Genomic DNA, 15,770 nt, shown 5'->3' with positions numbered 1-15,770 from the left:
ATTCATTTTGTTATTTACACTTGTCTTTTTTTTTATGGACCATTGGAGGTTGAAAAAAACCAGCCTACATAGATTAATTGATGAGTTTAAGTTTAAGATTAAAGTTTATAGATTAAATTTGTTATTTTATAATACATAACAAACTTACTGATTTTATAGCATGAGTCAGGACATCAAAGTAAGATTGCTAAATTTATATCATATGCTAAATTTAGGGTTCCTACTGAAATTTTTGTTTTGAATTCTCTGACCAACTTTGTCCAAATTCCCTGACCCTCACATTTCTTACAGTGTGGAATATCAACATAATAAAATAGCATTTTATTTACTGTGAACATTGAGTTCATCTATCCCTCTTTTTGCACAGTTGATATGTTTCAGACTGCCACATTAAAAAAATACAATACATACATTCTGTAGAAAAATGCTTGATAGAATCCACAACTTCAATGTAATGAAAAAATAAGCAATTTACAAATGCAACATGAGCTTTTTATTTTATCATCATTTATTATTATTATTTTTATGTAAATCTAGTAAATATAAGATAGCATAAAATCAACAAGTATTCTTTGATATACAAATAGTAATGTACTGTGGTTAAAATGAATTCAACTTAAAAACAATTTTAAAACCAATCTATCAACAAAAAGAGTAACTTTTTAAAAAAATTTCAAATAAAGCATTTTTTCCCTCGTTAAAAAATCAATCATGTAAAAAAAACAATTAGTTTTCTTTTGTCAACCACATTATTTCAAAATTGCATAAAAATTGTATATAAAGAGGGATAGGTGTAAGTTTACACTATAGCTTTGCTAACAAATGTATCTAATTTATTGTAAAATCTTTTTATTTTTTTATAAAATGAACAATCAAAATACAGAGAAACTTCTTAGTATTAATTCTCTTTTTTCAAAATACAGATAATTAAAAAAAAAAATTAATTACAATTCACAAAACACAACAACTTATATTAATGTAGCTTTATCTTTTTCTTCTCAAGTGTATTTATTTTCATTTTAATCTCTTTTTCTTCCTTTTCATGATCTTTTCTTAACATTTTCTTGTGTTGTTTTAAATCCTTAAGTTGTTGTGTAAGTTTTCTTTTTTCTACAGCCCTCAATGCCTGCTGCTGCTGAACATCTTTTTTTCTGTTGCAGAGATGCAATACATCGCTGTCTAGATCCTCTGACTGTTAACATTTTCTGGTCTATATTTATTTGATCAATACCACTTGCAAAATGGATCCCATCATCATAAACTAAGCATTGAGCAACTAAACTTTCTTCCTTAAGATTTTCACTCAACAGTGATTTGTTAACCAAGAAACCACTCTCAACATTTGCATTCCTATATGAAAAAGAAAAAAATTTTTGATAATAGACTATAGATCTTAGATCTTCCAGTTGCCTATCATCCTTCATATTTTCACAATAAAATGTGTCCAGACCATCATCATCACTCCTTTCAGATATGAAGTCGTCAAACTTTGTAGAATAGGGTTTTATGGACACTTTATTGCAGAGTATATCATACTGTTCTTTTGCTTTGACAGCACACTTCTCATCAGTCCTGTTTGTATCATGTAGAACCTTCAATAAAATATTGAAATACAATTTTCCAACATTTGATTGCATTTTAATAATTTCTGGGTCTAAGCTGCTCAAAGCCTTCATACATTTGTACTTGACAGGTACAGTACCTTCTCAATAATCTTTTGTGCCATCATTTTCAGCACATTTTGACAATATCTTAGAAAACATAGAAAATCTTTGTCACTTATTTTCAATTCTTTTAAAACCTTTTTTGCTCCAAAACCAATATACAAATTCTTCAGATGTACCAAGTACCAAAAAATTTAATGTGAAATTGTATTATTTTTTTGTGGGAGACAATTTGGGCACACAACAAATTGTGTTTATACTTTGAGCACATTTTTTCATTGTTTATAGTTCAAACTCTAAAGCAAATTTTTGTTGAATTTAGTGTTTGAAATTAGATTAATTTGAAGTATAAGGTACCATCGTAATTATAATTAATAAACTTTACATTTAAACATTTTTAATTGATTTAATATAGCCTTTTACAGCCAGAGTCAATAAAACCAAATTTACAAACATTGGTATGCAATTCATTTAGTAATTAGCCTTAAACTAGCCCGATAAAATTTTGGCATTTGGTTGGTGTTTAGCTATAAAACCAAATTTCAACTAACTCTTGTTTTATTTACATACACTATTTAAAATAATCATTTAATTATTGATGTAAGTATGACTGAGTCTCAAAGTGATTACAAGAAGTGAATTCTGCTGTGTATCTGAAAATACATCCCTTCCAAAAAACAAGCACAAAAGTGAAAATCATACACAAATCAAACTACTGCAGCAATTTATTTCAAATTGTGAAGTAACATAGAGCAGGACTCTGCCTGTTACTTCAACATACAAAAATGTTTTGAATGTATAGTATGACATTCAAACAAATTAATAAAAAAAGTGACAAAAGACAGATCATACTAGTAATTGAGAAATGTTTCTCAATAAGGTGTATGACCTGCTCTTACACTAATGCAGACTGCACTTCAACAATTTGTTCAGACTGTCAGATGATCAATAAAACCAAAGGCAGTAATCCCCATTGTTGTATAAGAGCATGTTGGAGTGCTTGAGTAGTGTTTGGAGGGATTTGGCAGGAAGCTACGGCTCTCCCAAGAGCATCCCATAAGTGCTTTATAAAGTTCTGATCTGGTGAATAGATTGGCCTCTGCATTCACCACTCTGTATGAACTCTATGTGGTTAGGCATTGTCATCCACAAGAACAAATTCAGAACCAATTGCACCCACAAAGTCATACATGTGTGTCAAGGATTTCATCCTAATATCTTTAACCAGTCACAGCATCACCATGGAAGACAAAGATGTATGCCTAAGGAAATACTAACCTATACAAGGACACCATAACCAGAAAAAGAATGTTGTTGAATGATGTTAATCAGTTGATACCAGTCTCTCTCCACAAAAATCCATTGTCTTAGTCCTGTTTACTGATGACTCATGAGTAAACAGGACATTGCTCCAATCATCTGTATTCCAAGTGACATGTTCCTAACAGCATTGAAATGGGATGCTCTGTGATTTGCAATGTTTGACCTTTGCACAAAAGAACCATGTATGTGCAATCTCCCTCTTACTCCCATATTCACCAACCCGAGTTAGAATTAGGGTTAACTCTCAAGTTATTGGTAAATTGGTATTCACCAACTCCGAATCTCAAGTCAAACACAATAATCCTAACTCTAACTCTAGAAAATTGGTGAGTAGACGATAACTCTAGGTTTGATGTCTGCGCAAAGCAATCTATTTCAGGGAAAAATGGTGACATTTGACAAGGACAAAGCCGAGATGCTAGAAAATCTGAAATATCTAAATTATATAGATCGTATGGAATGAAGAAGTCGGCAGATTATTTCTCCAAGAAGAAATGACCTTGAACAATTGGATGATTATGACTTTCTATGTCGATAATGTTTGCCAAAAGAGAAAATAAGAAACATACTAGAATGAATTGATCACAATTTAGTTTCTACATCATCGAAAAATTACACGATGTTGCCGGCTCTATGTTTTTATGCCACAGGAACATTTCAGTTTGGCATGCACTATTTTCCATTTCACTTTCTGCTATTTTCTATACATGTTTGCTTTCAACCAATCAAGACTCTGCTTATGAAAGACGACTCGTATTTTGTGATTCTCTGCTGTATAATATTTTAATGCATATGTTTTCTGTATCATACAACTTGTTAGTTTATCCCCATCTTTTGTATATACTACACATGTAATGTTACTGTAGCCTCTAATGTTAATGATCTGCAACAATGCCAATATATTCTTGTCTGCACCTGGTTATATGTCTATGACACCAGGTATGTACTGTAACTCAGTATTTTATTAATAAAATGAACCTGAATCTGTTTAATCTCGAACGCAGGATTGTTTTAAAACATTAACTCTAGAGTAGCAAAACTTTACAGTTATATTTTTATCTGAATATGAAAGAAGAGTAACTTGTATAATCTGATTTCAAGTTACGTCTAAACTGAAGTTCGTCAACTCTGTTTAACTCGCGTTGGTGAATATGGGGGTTACAGTAGTCATGGATACAGGTTTCCTCACAGCTGCAACAAAGCTTGAACATAAAGTAAGTGCTGCTGCCTGCCTATTGAATCTGACCAATAATGTTAAGCAGTGGTCATTGGAAGATATGATAACTCAAGGGTAATCCAAGTCTGGCCTTCTGCTTACTATTCCAGTGATTTGGAATTGGGTCCACAGGCATCACAGAACAGTGGACTCCGAAGAATCGAGCAACTTCTCCAATAGTTTGACAGGATTCTAACATACAGCAGAACCCCTCTAATCCGTCACCTTTGGGACTGGGGGTATGGTCGGAACGCAAAAAAGGTCGGATTATCAGAAAAAAGTAAAATAAACAATCTTCTCATTCGTCTAGTCTTTGTAGCACTGCTAATTTTTCATTTAATGAAAGAGTAACGTGTTTACGTTTCACTCCTGACATGTTGAAAACACTCACAAAACTGTACATGTACACACAATTTAAACATATACTGTAACAAACACAGAAAAACGCCATGGACGGTGAGTCACCCACGAGTCGGGACAAGTTTCTTGACTCCGACCACGGTCGGATTAACCGGAGTGACGGACTAGCTGAGGGCGGACTAGAGGGGTTCTACTGTATCCAAAATTTGACATCTTTGACTATCAACTAAGGTGCATTAGCATTGCCAATGACAATGACAAAAACTGATGTTTTTATCATTTGTCTTTGTCTGTAAAATGTTTACACTAGTTGTTATTAATGCAACAGAACTGGCCAATCAATGTGAACTTCCCACAATTCTTTGAAAAAGATGGAGGAATGCTAATCTTGTGTGTTGAAGAAAGATGCCCTATGAAGCTTAATAAATGGTCTAAAGCAGTGGTTCTCAACCGGGGGTACATGTACCCCTAGGGGTACAAGCGTAAATCGAAGGAGTACATCTAACTTTCATTATAAAATGGCGTATGTTAATCGATTTGCTGCAAATTATTAACACAAGAAACAACAAAAACTTGCTTTAAAATATCCCAGTGTGAACACCAATTTCCCTTTTAACAGGCAAATCAAATGAACAACTTGTTTGTCCATTTGATTTGCCTGTCAATTTATGCCGTTAGTGCCGAGTGAACCTGTAGTCTAGTAAAATTACGGTTTAACCGAGCATTAATTATAGAATAGAAAAAATATCTATTCTATAATTATACTTTTCATCCCCTTTCCTATCTCACTTTACTTTTTCCCTTCGCCTCTTCCCTTAATTGCCTTTCCTCTACTCCTCTTCATACTCGCGCAATACCAATGAGTAGTCCCGAGTCTTCATCCCCTTTATGGTAAATATTCTATAATTATTGCTCGATAAGATTGGGGCTTTTCGTGTTTTTACTGGACTACTGGTATTAGGAATAATGAGGCCTGGATCGTACCCCACCATGAAATACGTGTCACTGCATGCGCGCATTACTTGATATTTAGCAAATTTAGACGTTACATTTGTTACAAAAATTGAAAGATTCATGTATTGTTCTGCGCATTATAAATTCGCAGCCATTACTTTCAATGTCAGTACACAATTATAATCTCTATTTAACAACTTGGGAACCAAATTTTGAAAAAATTCAACAAATATCCCATTAAATTTTGTTAGAAATTATTGTAGAATAATTTAAATTTTCTTTATTGTTAATTATAATTATTTATTTTTAGGAAATGTAATTTATGCATGTATTGAAATGACTTCTGTGATTTTATATACAGTAATATACTTGTCAAATAATAATAAATAAATGTATGTACCTGATTAAATTGATTATTATTGAAATAAGTAATTCATTTTTAGTTATAGTTAGTTAGTTTTTTTATGGTGCTCAGTTGTAAGGGCTGTATACATCTAACGCAGTAATTATAAAATTCACATACCAAAATATAAGGGGTACTTGAGAAACAACTAATGGGCTAATGGGGTACATCAACAAAAAAGGTTGAGAACCACTGGTCTAAAGTATTTGTAGACATCAAAGAATTTTTTAAAATTATTTTTGTATATCTTTTAATTGTAATTCCTGGGTCAAAGCACGGAAATCAAGCTGTTTTTCTCTCAACATGAATGGCTATGATTACTATCAATGTTTTGATATTTTCTTTGACAAACATAATAAATTCCTCTGTCAAAGTCCAAGAATTAACATTTTACTCTTCATATCTAATTTTAAAACAGAGATAAGTCCAGTTTAAAAGCATAGAAAGTCATGGAATAATGCTAAGCCTACGATACATTACAAATGCTCTAAGATGGAAATTAATGAGCAATGAATGGTTTGGCAATGAACAAAAACAACAAAAGACAAGCCATCGTTATCATTTAGGATCTGTGGTCATTGTTATTGGCAGTGTGAATGCAGTCTAAACATCATCTTTGGCACTTTTGAAATATCACTGTCACATCCATAGTTGAAGTATCAAAGCACAAAATAAAACATCTGCTTTTACAAATAGGATCATTTGTGTATTTTGAACAAAGCCAACGTGTATTTTATTTGTATTTCAATATTTAAATATTATATTCAAAGTACACAAGTTCTGTCCAATAAAATTCACACATTTGCTCTTTATCTGAGAATTTTCATGTTGTGCTCAATCTTTGAAAGGGAATGTATATAAACCAATTCCATTTGTAAATAGCTTATATCAAAGCCAGCTATCTCTCTCTATTGAAAGGTTTGAATGAAATTTGTACATTTAACAAATATTGACATTTTATCAAAATGAAAGTTCATTCTGCTAATCTATATTATTTTTGATATTAAGTTAATGACAGACATATGCAATGCTGAAAATAGTATGCTTTCCTATTAAAATTAAATTTTCACATTCTGACCTTTCACGTCAATTAGAATTTTTAATTTTCTAATTTTTTTCCACTACAGATATTTTCATACATATTTAANCCAGCTATCTCTCTCTATTGAAAGGTTTGAATGAAATTTGTACATTTAACAAATATTGACATTTTATCAAAATGAAAGTTCATTCTGCTAATCTATATTATTTTTTATATTAAGTTAATGACAGACATATGCAATGCTGAAAATAGTATGCTTTCCTATTAAAATTAAATTTTCACATTCTGACCTTTCACGTCAATTAGAATTTTTAATTTTCTAATTTTTTTCCACTACAGATATTTTCATACATATTTAAAAAATTCAGTAATTTAATTTTAAATAACTTATTATATTAATTGCTGCTTGTCCTTATTGTGTAAGTATTATAAAATAAAAAATGTCCACAAAAACATTATTTAAGGACTTCATTGAGAAGGAGGAGTCTCAAGAATTAAAGGAGAATAAATGTTTTTCAGATATTTATTGTTCCACAATTATCTAAGTGCTAGTTATTAAATTAATTAAGCATTTTGGATTACTGCCACTCTTCAGGAAAAGGTTTTCAATATTTTTAATGGCATTCTTCAAGCTAATGAAGTTTTTAAATAATTTCAAATTAGCAGTCTTTGATTAAAGTTAGATTTTATTGAGTTTAAAAAGGTGCTTTTTGTATGATTGAATTTCTTATCTCTGTTGAATTCAGTTATTTGATATTCTAGTTTGATCTCAATTTACAATTATTTGACATATATGAATTTAACATATTAAACTGTTTTCTTTTCTCTCTCCCTATTTACAAAACAAAATATTTGATGCAATGAGCATCAACCAATATTTAAAGAACAAAATAGTCTAATCACAAGTGTAATGAGATTGAAATTTATGCACACTTTTATTAGATGGGTTGTAAGTTTGTCTTCATTTTCTTTGTTTCATTCACATTATGTCTTTATTTTCTATGGGGTAATGATATTCATTCCAGTGTGACTGAGGAGTTTAGTAAACTTCATCATTCCATTAATTAAAACTTTTTATCAACTGTAATTTCATTAATTAAAAAGCAATTTTATTTGATTCTAGCTTACTTTTACATAATTTTTACATAATGTTTGCACAGCAAAGTTAATCTGGATAACATTTATTCTGAATACATTAACTAAGAATAATGAGAATACTGGTCAAGACAGTTCATTCAGAATACAACTTGATTTATGTTAATATAATGTCATTCTTCCTCTTGTTAACTCCAGCAGAAGACTTATGCCATGACTAATTCACTTAAAGAATATTAACTGAAGAAAGGTTGTTAAAGTATTCATTGAGATTAGCCAAACCCTTTCTGTTCAAATGAAAAAGTTAATCTTAATCAAGGACTTAAGCAGGGTTAACTATCTTTAAATAAATAGAGTATTATAGTCTTAAATAAGTATTGCATCCTTACCATTAAATAAAAATATGCCTAATATAACATAATTTTGTGAAAATAAAAGGCAATTTGAAAGGAATGAAATTTTGTGATGAGTAGGTTATATGCTGATTTAAATTGCAATTACTAACTCATCAAATAGCTTTTACTTTGTCTAAAGCAGTGTTTCTTAACAGGGTGGCAGTGGCCTCCTGGGGGTCCATAAGAAGTTTGCCGGGGGGGTCGCCAAGTTATGCAAAATTTCCTTCAGAATATAATAAAAACAAAATTGATGTATAACCAAATATCATATTGAAAAGTGAAATAAGAAAGATAAAGTTTTCATATAGTTTTTTAAATTTATTTCTTATTTTTTCCTACATACAACTTTGTTAGTACAGAAGAAATAAATGCAAATATGCTACTTATGCTTGTGTAAGTATACTTGTGTAAGTATTTACTTCTTTTATTCCAAAGTAATTTTAAGAAACTATTAATGCTTAGAATTTTAGATACAAATTTGTGCAAAATATCCTCCCCTGTTTTCAGCAGCAATGCAAAATTTGCTGCCTTTCACTAGTACATATTTTCGAATATTTTTTGTTAAAAATTAATGAATTTTTATGTTTAATTGTATTGAATGTTATTTAAATAGATAATGAAATAATAAAGTTATGTTTTACATTTATTATATAAAAAAATAAAGCAATAATAAAAAAAATCAATTTATTATAGATAATTTAACAAATATAAATTATTATTAAAAAAATGGGAGTCACAAAAAAATTATGAAATATTTGGTGGGCCGCCAGTATAAAAAGGTTAAGAACAACTGGTCTAAAGCCACCAAGAATGTCTTTAGAAAATACGAAAAGTCTTTTGTGCACCAGATATACTCATCTGCCCCAAAACCACTAAATATCTCACATTTAGTTCTCTTCTATTCATTTTCTGTATGCTAAATCCACATACAAAATTAAATTATGCCTATAGTTGATATTGTTCTCTGTTGATAAGCATCTCCAAATTTACATCATTCATAAGACACAATGCTACAGTAATAACCTTGACTCCACGAAAATTAGCATTGTGTCTTATGAATATTATGATTGGTATTATTAGAATTCCTACTTGAACTTGTATTTTGAAAGCTAATAAATTTCTAGAAATTATCCCCTATCTGCATGATATTATCTCAGAGAACTTTAGACAGTTAAGACATGTGATGCAACAATTGTGATTATCCTTATAAGCTATAAACTCATTGCTCTTATTTGCCATAAAGTGAATTTTGACAACCAAAACTAATTATACACATTTAAAATTACCCTAGCTTGACTAAAATATTTTTTTTTGTTTTGTTTAAACAAAATTACTTTTTACCATTTTACTAAGAAATCAAAACCCTATTTTTGATTTAGTTGCTTTCTTTTTTAAACTCTATAATGAAAAAATTCATTTTATTATAGAAGTGTTAGATTTACAAAACTAAAATGTCATTAAAAATGATGTCCTACACTAAGGATAACATTAAAAAATTTACAGTTTAACAATTTGTCATAGATGTGATTCATAAAGGCTATCACAGCAATATACTGTTAATTACAAAGTAACTAGTGCCTTAATTTATATTGAGTATGTATGGAAATAGAATCATCATATCCATGGATTATGGCCAATAAAAAATTAAATATTTACACCATATAATCTAAGAACTTGTTAAATGGCTATAATCATGGCAGAAGAAAGGTAATACAATTTAAAGTTAAGAATCATAACAGATTTAAATAAAGAATGTATTCTGTAGTGTATGATTACCTAATATATACACTGCTAGTCATTAAAACTAACATCAAGGACACATCTGATTGTCTCAAACCTTGTAGGATGCATAGATCATGGGAGGACATGTAAATGATTAGCAGCACAGCATAAATGCAAATCATGTCTGCCAGTAATTCATAAAATATATTGACTGAATGTAATATATCTTATAATTTGATTGTGTCATTATAAACATTAAAAGAATTCAAATATGAGGTCTGTTCAAAAAGTATCAGACTTTTATTTTTTCCGCGTAAACCAATGATGCGCGGGAGGCCTCTTTCGGTGGAGTTGTGGAAGGGACAGTCATGCACAGCCCTGAATTTTTTTCCCGCCTGCAGGAAGCGTCAGTCGTTGGCAGTCGGCCTATGAGTGAGGACATGTAGTGAGCTCTCGTTGGATTCCACTAAGTTGGAAAATGACTGAACAACATGAGCAGCGATATTACATCAAATTTTGCCAAAAACCTTGGCGATACCCAAGCATAAACTATTCGCAAGATTCAGCAGGCTTTCGGGGACAATCCTCGAGGCCAAAAAAAGCATGTGACGCAAACGACCGGATCTGTGGTTGATCAAAACTTGGCAGCTCCATCGTGATAACGCATCCGCCCATTCTGCACATCTGATTCAGGCTTTCGTCGCCAAACACAACACTCCTGTGGTTCATCACACTCCATACTCTCCCCACATGGGTCCATGTGGCTTTTGGCTATTTCCCAAGCTGAAAATGCCACTAAAAGGAACCCGATTTTAGTTGAGAGAAGACATCGTGCAGAATGCAACGGACCGGCTGATGACCATTCCAAAAGATGAGTTCCAGCAGTGTTTCCAGCAATGGCAGGAACACTGGGAGAAGTGTATACACTACCAAGGAGACTACTTTGAAGGGGATTAGGATTTTGTACCTCAAAATCAATAAATTTATTTTTGCCGACCAAAGGTCTGATACTTTTTGAACAGCCCTCGTATATAGTGTGACATTCATTACTAGTAACAATAAAATACTTTATGTAAAAATCACACCAAAGTATCATATAATACAAAATATTCTCATAAATCAAGTTCATACTACATTTTTAAAGCCAAATGAACTGTTGGATTATTTTTAAGCTTTAAATAATTATTAATTAGAAGTAATGTAATTTGATTAGAGGTAGAATAGACTGAAATATTCCAGACATTGCATCTCATACTAATTAATAAAATTATGGAGATGGAGGCATAATTGCCTATATCTAATCAAATTACATTACTTTTAATTACTAATCTATTTGTAGCCAAAAAATAATCTGGCATTTTGTTTGGCTTATATTATAGATAATTCAGGTAAATGTTGTTATATTAGTATTTTTAGAGATAAAATTATCTTAATATATAAAACTTCTAAAAAACCAAAATATTTAATCACTAACAAACATTTTCAACCATATTCAACAGTCATAATCAGGCTTACATATTCAAAGATAGAATACAAATTTTAAAATGGACTGCAGAAAGGTTTATGTATTAGGGAGAAATGTTTCTGAAAATTTTCATAAAAATCTGATCATTGGTTCTCTAGATATGGCTCCATCCTCTTAAATTAATATCTGATGAATCAATGGTCTGATTTTCCTGAAAATTTCTAAAAACGCTTTCCCTGATACACAAACTTCCCAGCAAAATTTCAGAAATTTTTGACAAAATGCTTGTGTGCATTTTGTCAAAGTTACTAAGCTTCAAAATGGGTAAAAAAACCAATTTTTTTAATGAGTAATCTCTTTCATCAGTTTTTATGAGTAATGTCTTCCATCAGTAATTTTGTTTACATATGAAGACTTAAAGGCAATGGTAGCAATTATTAGACACAATTTGTCATTCTATTCTCATTCATCTACAAAATCAGCCATTTTCTTTGTTGGAAGTGCGAGCAGTGGAAACGGCTATCAAACTTGCTTGGTAGCTGCTTCCTGCACGCGCATGTAGAAGCATCATCTAGTGCAGTGATTCTCAACCTTTTTTTCATCACAGTACAGTTTTAATAATTTAAAAATTTGGTGGCACACACAGTTACTTGGTTAAGTACTGTAGGACAACCGGTGATGTCATAACAGTGATTTTTAAATACAGTTGGTTATTTAGATCACATTTTCTAAATATCTTAGAAACTACAGACAGTTTCCGGTAATACCGGTTACAATTTCCAAATACACCCTAGGAAGGTAGAACCGATTAAACTACTGGTCTCATGTTGCTTATGTATGGGACAATTGCAATGACGGCACATTCAAAAATCTTGCGGCACTTTAGTGTGCCACGGCACAATGGTTGAGAATCATTGATCTAGTGGTTGCTGCATGCTAAACGCGGTTACTCTGGACACCCACATTTGCTTGAACCAGTTTGTTCACTCTGCTTGGAAGCGCAATCATGCTCATGGTTGCTGGATGCTGCCACATAGGACGTAACCTAAAGCTACAAGTTTGGCTTGCATCCTGTTGGTTGAAGAAAGTCAGGCATCAGAAACTATTGACAAACTATTTCTGTTAATTAAGGTTTCACAAAAATGTTTTATTTATACTTAATACAAGTATGTACTGTACTTGCTGTTGTATTAATAAAATATCATACCTCCAATCAAATCTATTACTGTTTACTGTGTAGGAACCTCTATATTTCAAAACTTGTCTATCTTGAATTTTTTTCTTATTTCCATGTGATTAACGAGACAGGTTCAACTGTGTTTCTTAAATTTTTGCTTTCTTTGTTTTTGATAATGTTCTTATAATTGAACATAAAGATTTTTTGTTTATTGAAAATGCAATTTATAAATTCAGCAGAAAACATTAGGAACTGAACTCATAAATCTTGGAAATTACAATTCAAAAAACTTAAATAAACTGCAACAAAAAAACATGAGAAAAAAATGCAACAATAATTGAAAATATAATTAGAACAAAATGGAAAAACCACAATTTTTTTTATTAATGCAATAGTTTTTATACTAGTGTAACTTCAACAAATTGCATCAATAAAATACACCGAAACATAAAATTAATCTAACAGAAATAAATCCTGAATTTTAATTTTACAATACTGAAAAGATAATCTATTAGAAATTATTTTATAAGAAATAACAATAACATTTATTACTATATATGTTTTGTGTGTATATATACACACACACAAGTATACCCTAGACTAAGAAGGTAGATATATTCTGGAAAAGTAGTGTTATGTGAAACAAAGGACTAATGCAAAACATAGAGTTATGTTCCAGAAGTTAGCAAAAATATACTATATTTTTTTTGTTACTAAGAAAAATATGTTTATTAAAACAATCAAGAATTCATTTCCAATCAATAATTAACANGAAACAAAGGACTAATGCAAAACATAGAGTTATGTTCCAGAAGTTAGCAAAAATATACTATATTTTTTTTGTTACTAAGAAAAATATGTTTATTAAAACAATCAAGAATTCATTTCCAATCAATAATTAACAATCACAATTACTGTATTACACATTAATATTAATTTTAATTAAATGAGGGCAATTTCTTTTTTACAAAGTATCCTCATCATCTCAGTTTTTTTGTTGAACTTGATCAGAAATATCAGCAATGTCTTAATTTTTGATTTTTTCACAATTATTTTATGGAAGACAAAATAAAAATATGTTATTAATCAAAAATTTGTTCTAGAGGGTTGCATTTGTTCAGTCAAGTACTAAATGACTTTTCTCCATAATTTGTGTTTGAATACCGAATTGTTCAAGTACTGAAGTACCGCCATATTTGGTTTGTCACTTTTACAAATGAAGTAATCATTTGTAGATAAGTAATACTTACAGTTAAATAAACTTTACTAAATATGAAGATTAATCTATAAAAAGAAAACACAGTGACAGTCTTAAAGACTAAAAACTGAAAGCAACAACAACAACACCTAGGACAGAAAAGTTAGTGCAATCTTTTCTTCCTTATCCTCTTGTCCTATCAGTTTTAATAAAAGTAAACCTGACAAAAGTACAAAATAATTTGAAAATTTCATTATTCTAAAATCCATGGGAAAATTTGAAACAACATGCGTGCTTACTTAAATTTAAAAAAATATCAAATAACAAAGATGTAATATATATAATTATATACCCACGCACACTGTACACAATTAAATGAATTAATATATAAATCATTATTAAAGTTAACAAATTAATTTATTCTGATATCCTAAATGTATTCATGTGAAACACAGTTAATGCAAAAATGTTAAGAATCTCAAAACTGTAATTGTATTTATCCTTCAAAATCTTTTTACATTAGATACATCTTTCTAAATTCTCATGATGAGAAAGAAGTTATCTGATCATTACAGACAAAGTAATGGATCAATGTAATATCATCTATCAAGAATGACAGCATTTATTAAATTTATTTTTTCATTGTAGACTATATTAATAATTTGTTACCTACGTTATATAAAAAATATTTATTTTAAAATCATACGACATTGATGTAAACTTAATAAATCTTTTTTTTTTTCTTGTTTTGTATAAACTTTAATATTGCGAAATCTAAATGACATAACATTTGTCTTAGATCAAATACGAAGAGAATAAAATTATTTCCAGTAAACACACATACCAAAAACATTTAAAGTGTATTATACTTTTATATGTCTTATATTCTCTTATAACTATATTAATGAACTGATTAATAAATGCTACATAGTTGTTTTTAATGGGTTTACAACAAAATCTGGATCAAAGTATACATAATTTTGACCTAGTTATTGATTTAAACTGTTTACATCTGAGAATTTAACTAATTATATATAAAATTTGTGAAATTTTATATATAATTATTACATCCAAACCTCAAATAATATTTCTAAATATTTACCAATCTGGAAACTTACATGATGAAAAAATGTATGTTGAAAACACATTATTTCTCTATAAATTTGTATATGTTAGATATAAATTGTAGAATTATCATTAATCAATGTAAATTATAGATTATTGTATAGAATTTTACCCTCTAGCTGCTTCCAGACTTTTGATCAACTTCTTTATCTTCCATATTTCTACATTTCTATCGGCGTTAGATTCTTCTAAATTATATCCAGTCGAAGACATTTTCTTTTAATGATGATTAAAACGAAATAAAATAAAAAAGGAACTTAAAAATGTGAGCTTTTCTCTCAATCTAATGCACTTTGTTATTTGGCAACCACATTAACTTAGGCTTACATACAATTAAACTTAAAGCGGTTAATTTAGCCCATTAATAATTAATTTTGACTTTCGTCTTTGATAATAATATGGAAATTCTTCTAAATATGTTTAATAAGCGTAAACTACAAATAAATACATAGAAAAACTAGATAAATAGCGAATGGACCAATAGACCGATCGCTGAGTTACAAACATGGAAGCTAACACGAATGCAGCAATGCAGGTCGGGATAGAAAAGAAATTTGGCAATTTATTTTCCATTATTAAAAATTAATTTTTTTTTTTAAAAATTTAAAGATAATATAATAATTAATTAAAA

General features: G+C 29.9%; 2 protein-coding genes across 2 annotated transcripts in view; both read right to left on the bottom strand.

The window, feature by feature from the left end:
- Nucleotides 1-15,672, bottom strand: part of LOC111622502 (eukaryotic peptide chain release factor subunit 1) — a 44,447-nt gene extending 28,775 nt beyond the window's left edge. Inside the window, exon 1 of the mRNA XM_023364892.1 lies at nt 15,252-15,672. Coding sequence (XP_023220660.1) covers nt 15,252-15,352 — 101 coding nt within the window. The 5' untranslated portion in view covers nt 15,353-15,672. The remainder of the gene's footprint in view (nt 1-15,251) is intronic.
- Nucleotides 811-4,494, bottom strand: LOC111622503. Its single transcript, XM_023364894.1, has one exon. It carries the CDS (start codon nt 1,674-1,676, stop codon nt 1,083-1,085), a length of 594 nt encoding a protein of 197 aa, XP_023220662.1. The 5' UTR covers nt 1,677-4,494; the 3' UTR covers nt 811-1,082.
- Nucleotides 15,673-15,770: the final 98 nt, after the last annotated feature.

The sequence above is a fragment of the Centruroides sculpturatus genome, unplaced genomic scaffold, assembly GCF_000671375.1.
Source record: "Centruroides sculpturatus isolate CEXI.00-Female unplaced genomic scaffold, Cexi_2.0 scaffold291, whole genome shotgun sequence".
NCBI classification, from domain to species: Eukaryota; Metazoa; Arthropoda; class Arachnida; order Scorpiones; family Buthidae; genus Centruroides; species Centruroides sculpturatus.
Note: the sequence above shows the minus strand (reverse complement) of the source record. Positions and strands in the feature narration are given on the sequence as shown.

Excerpts from the sequence above, each read along its gene's own strand:
- LOC111622503 (XM_023364894.1), bottom strand. The coding sequence starts at position 1,676 with ATGAAGGCTTTGAGCAGCTTAGACCCAGAAATTATTAAAATGCAATCA.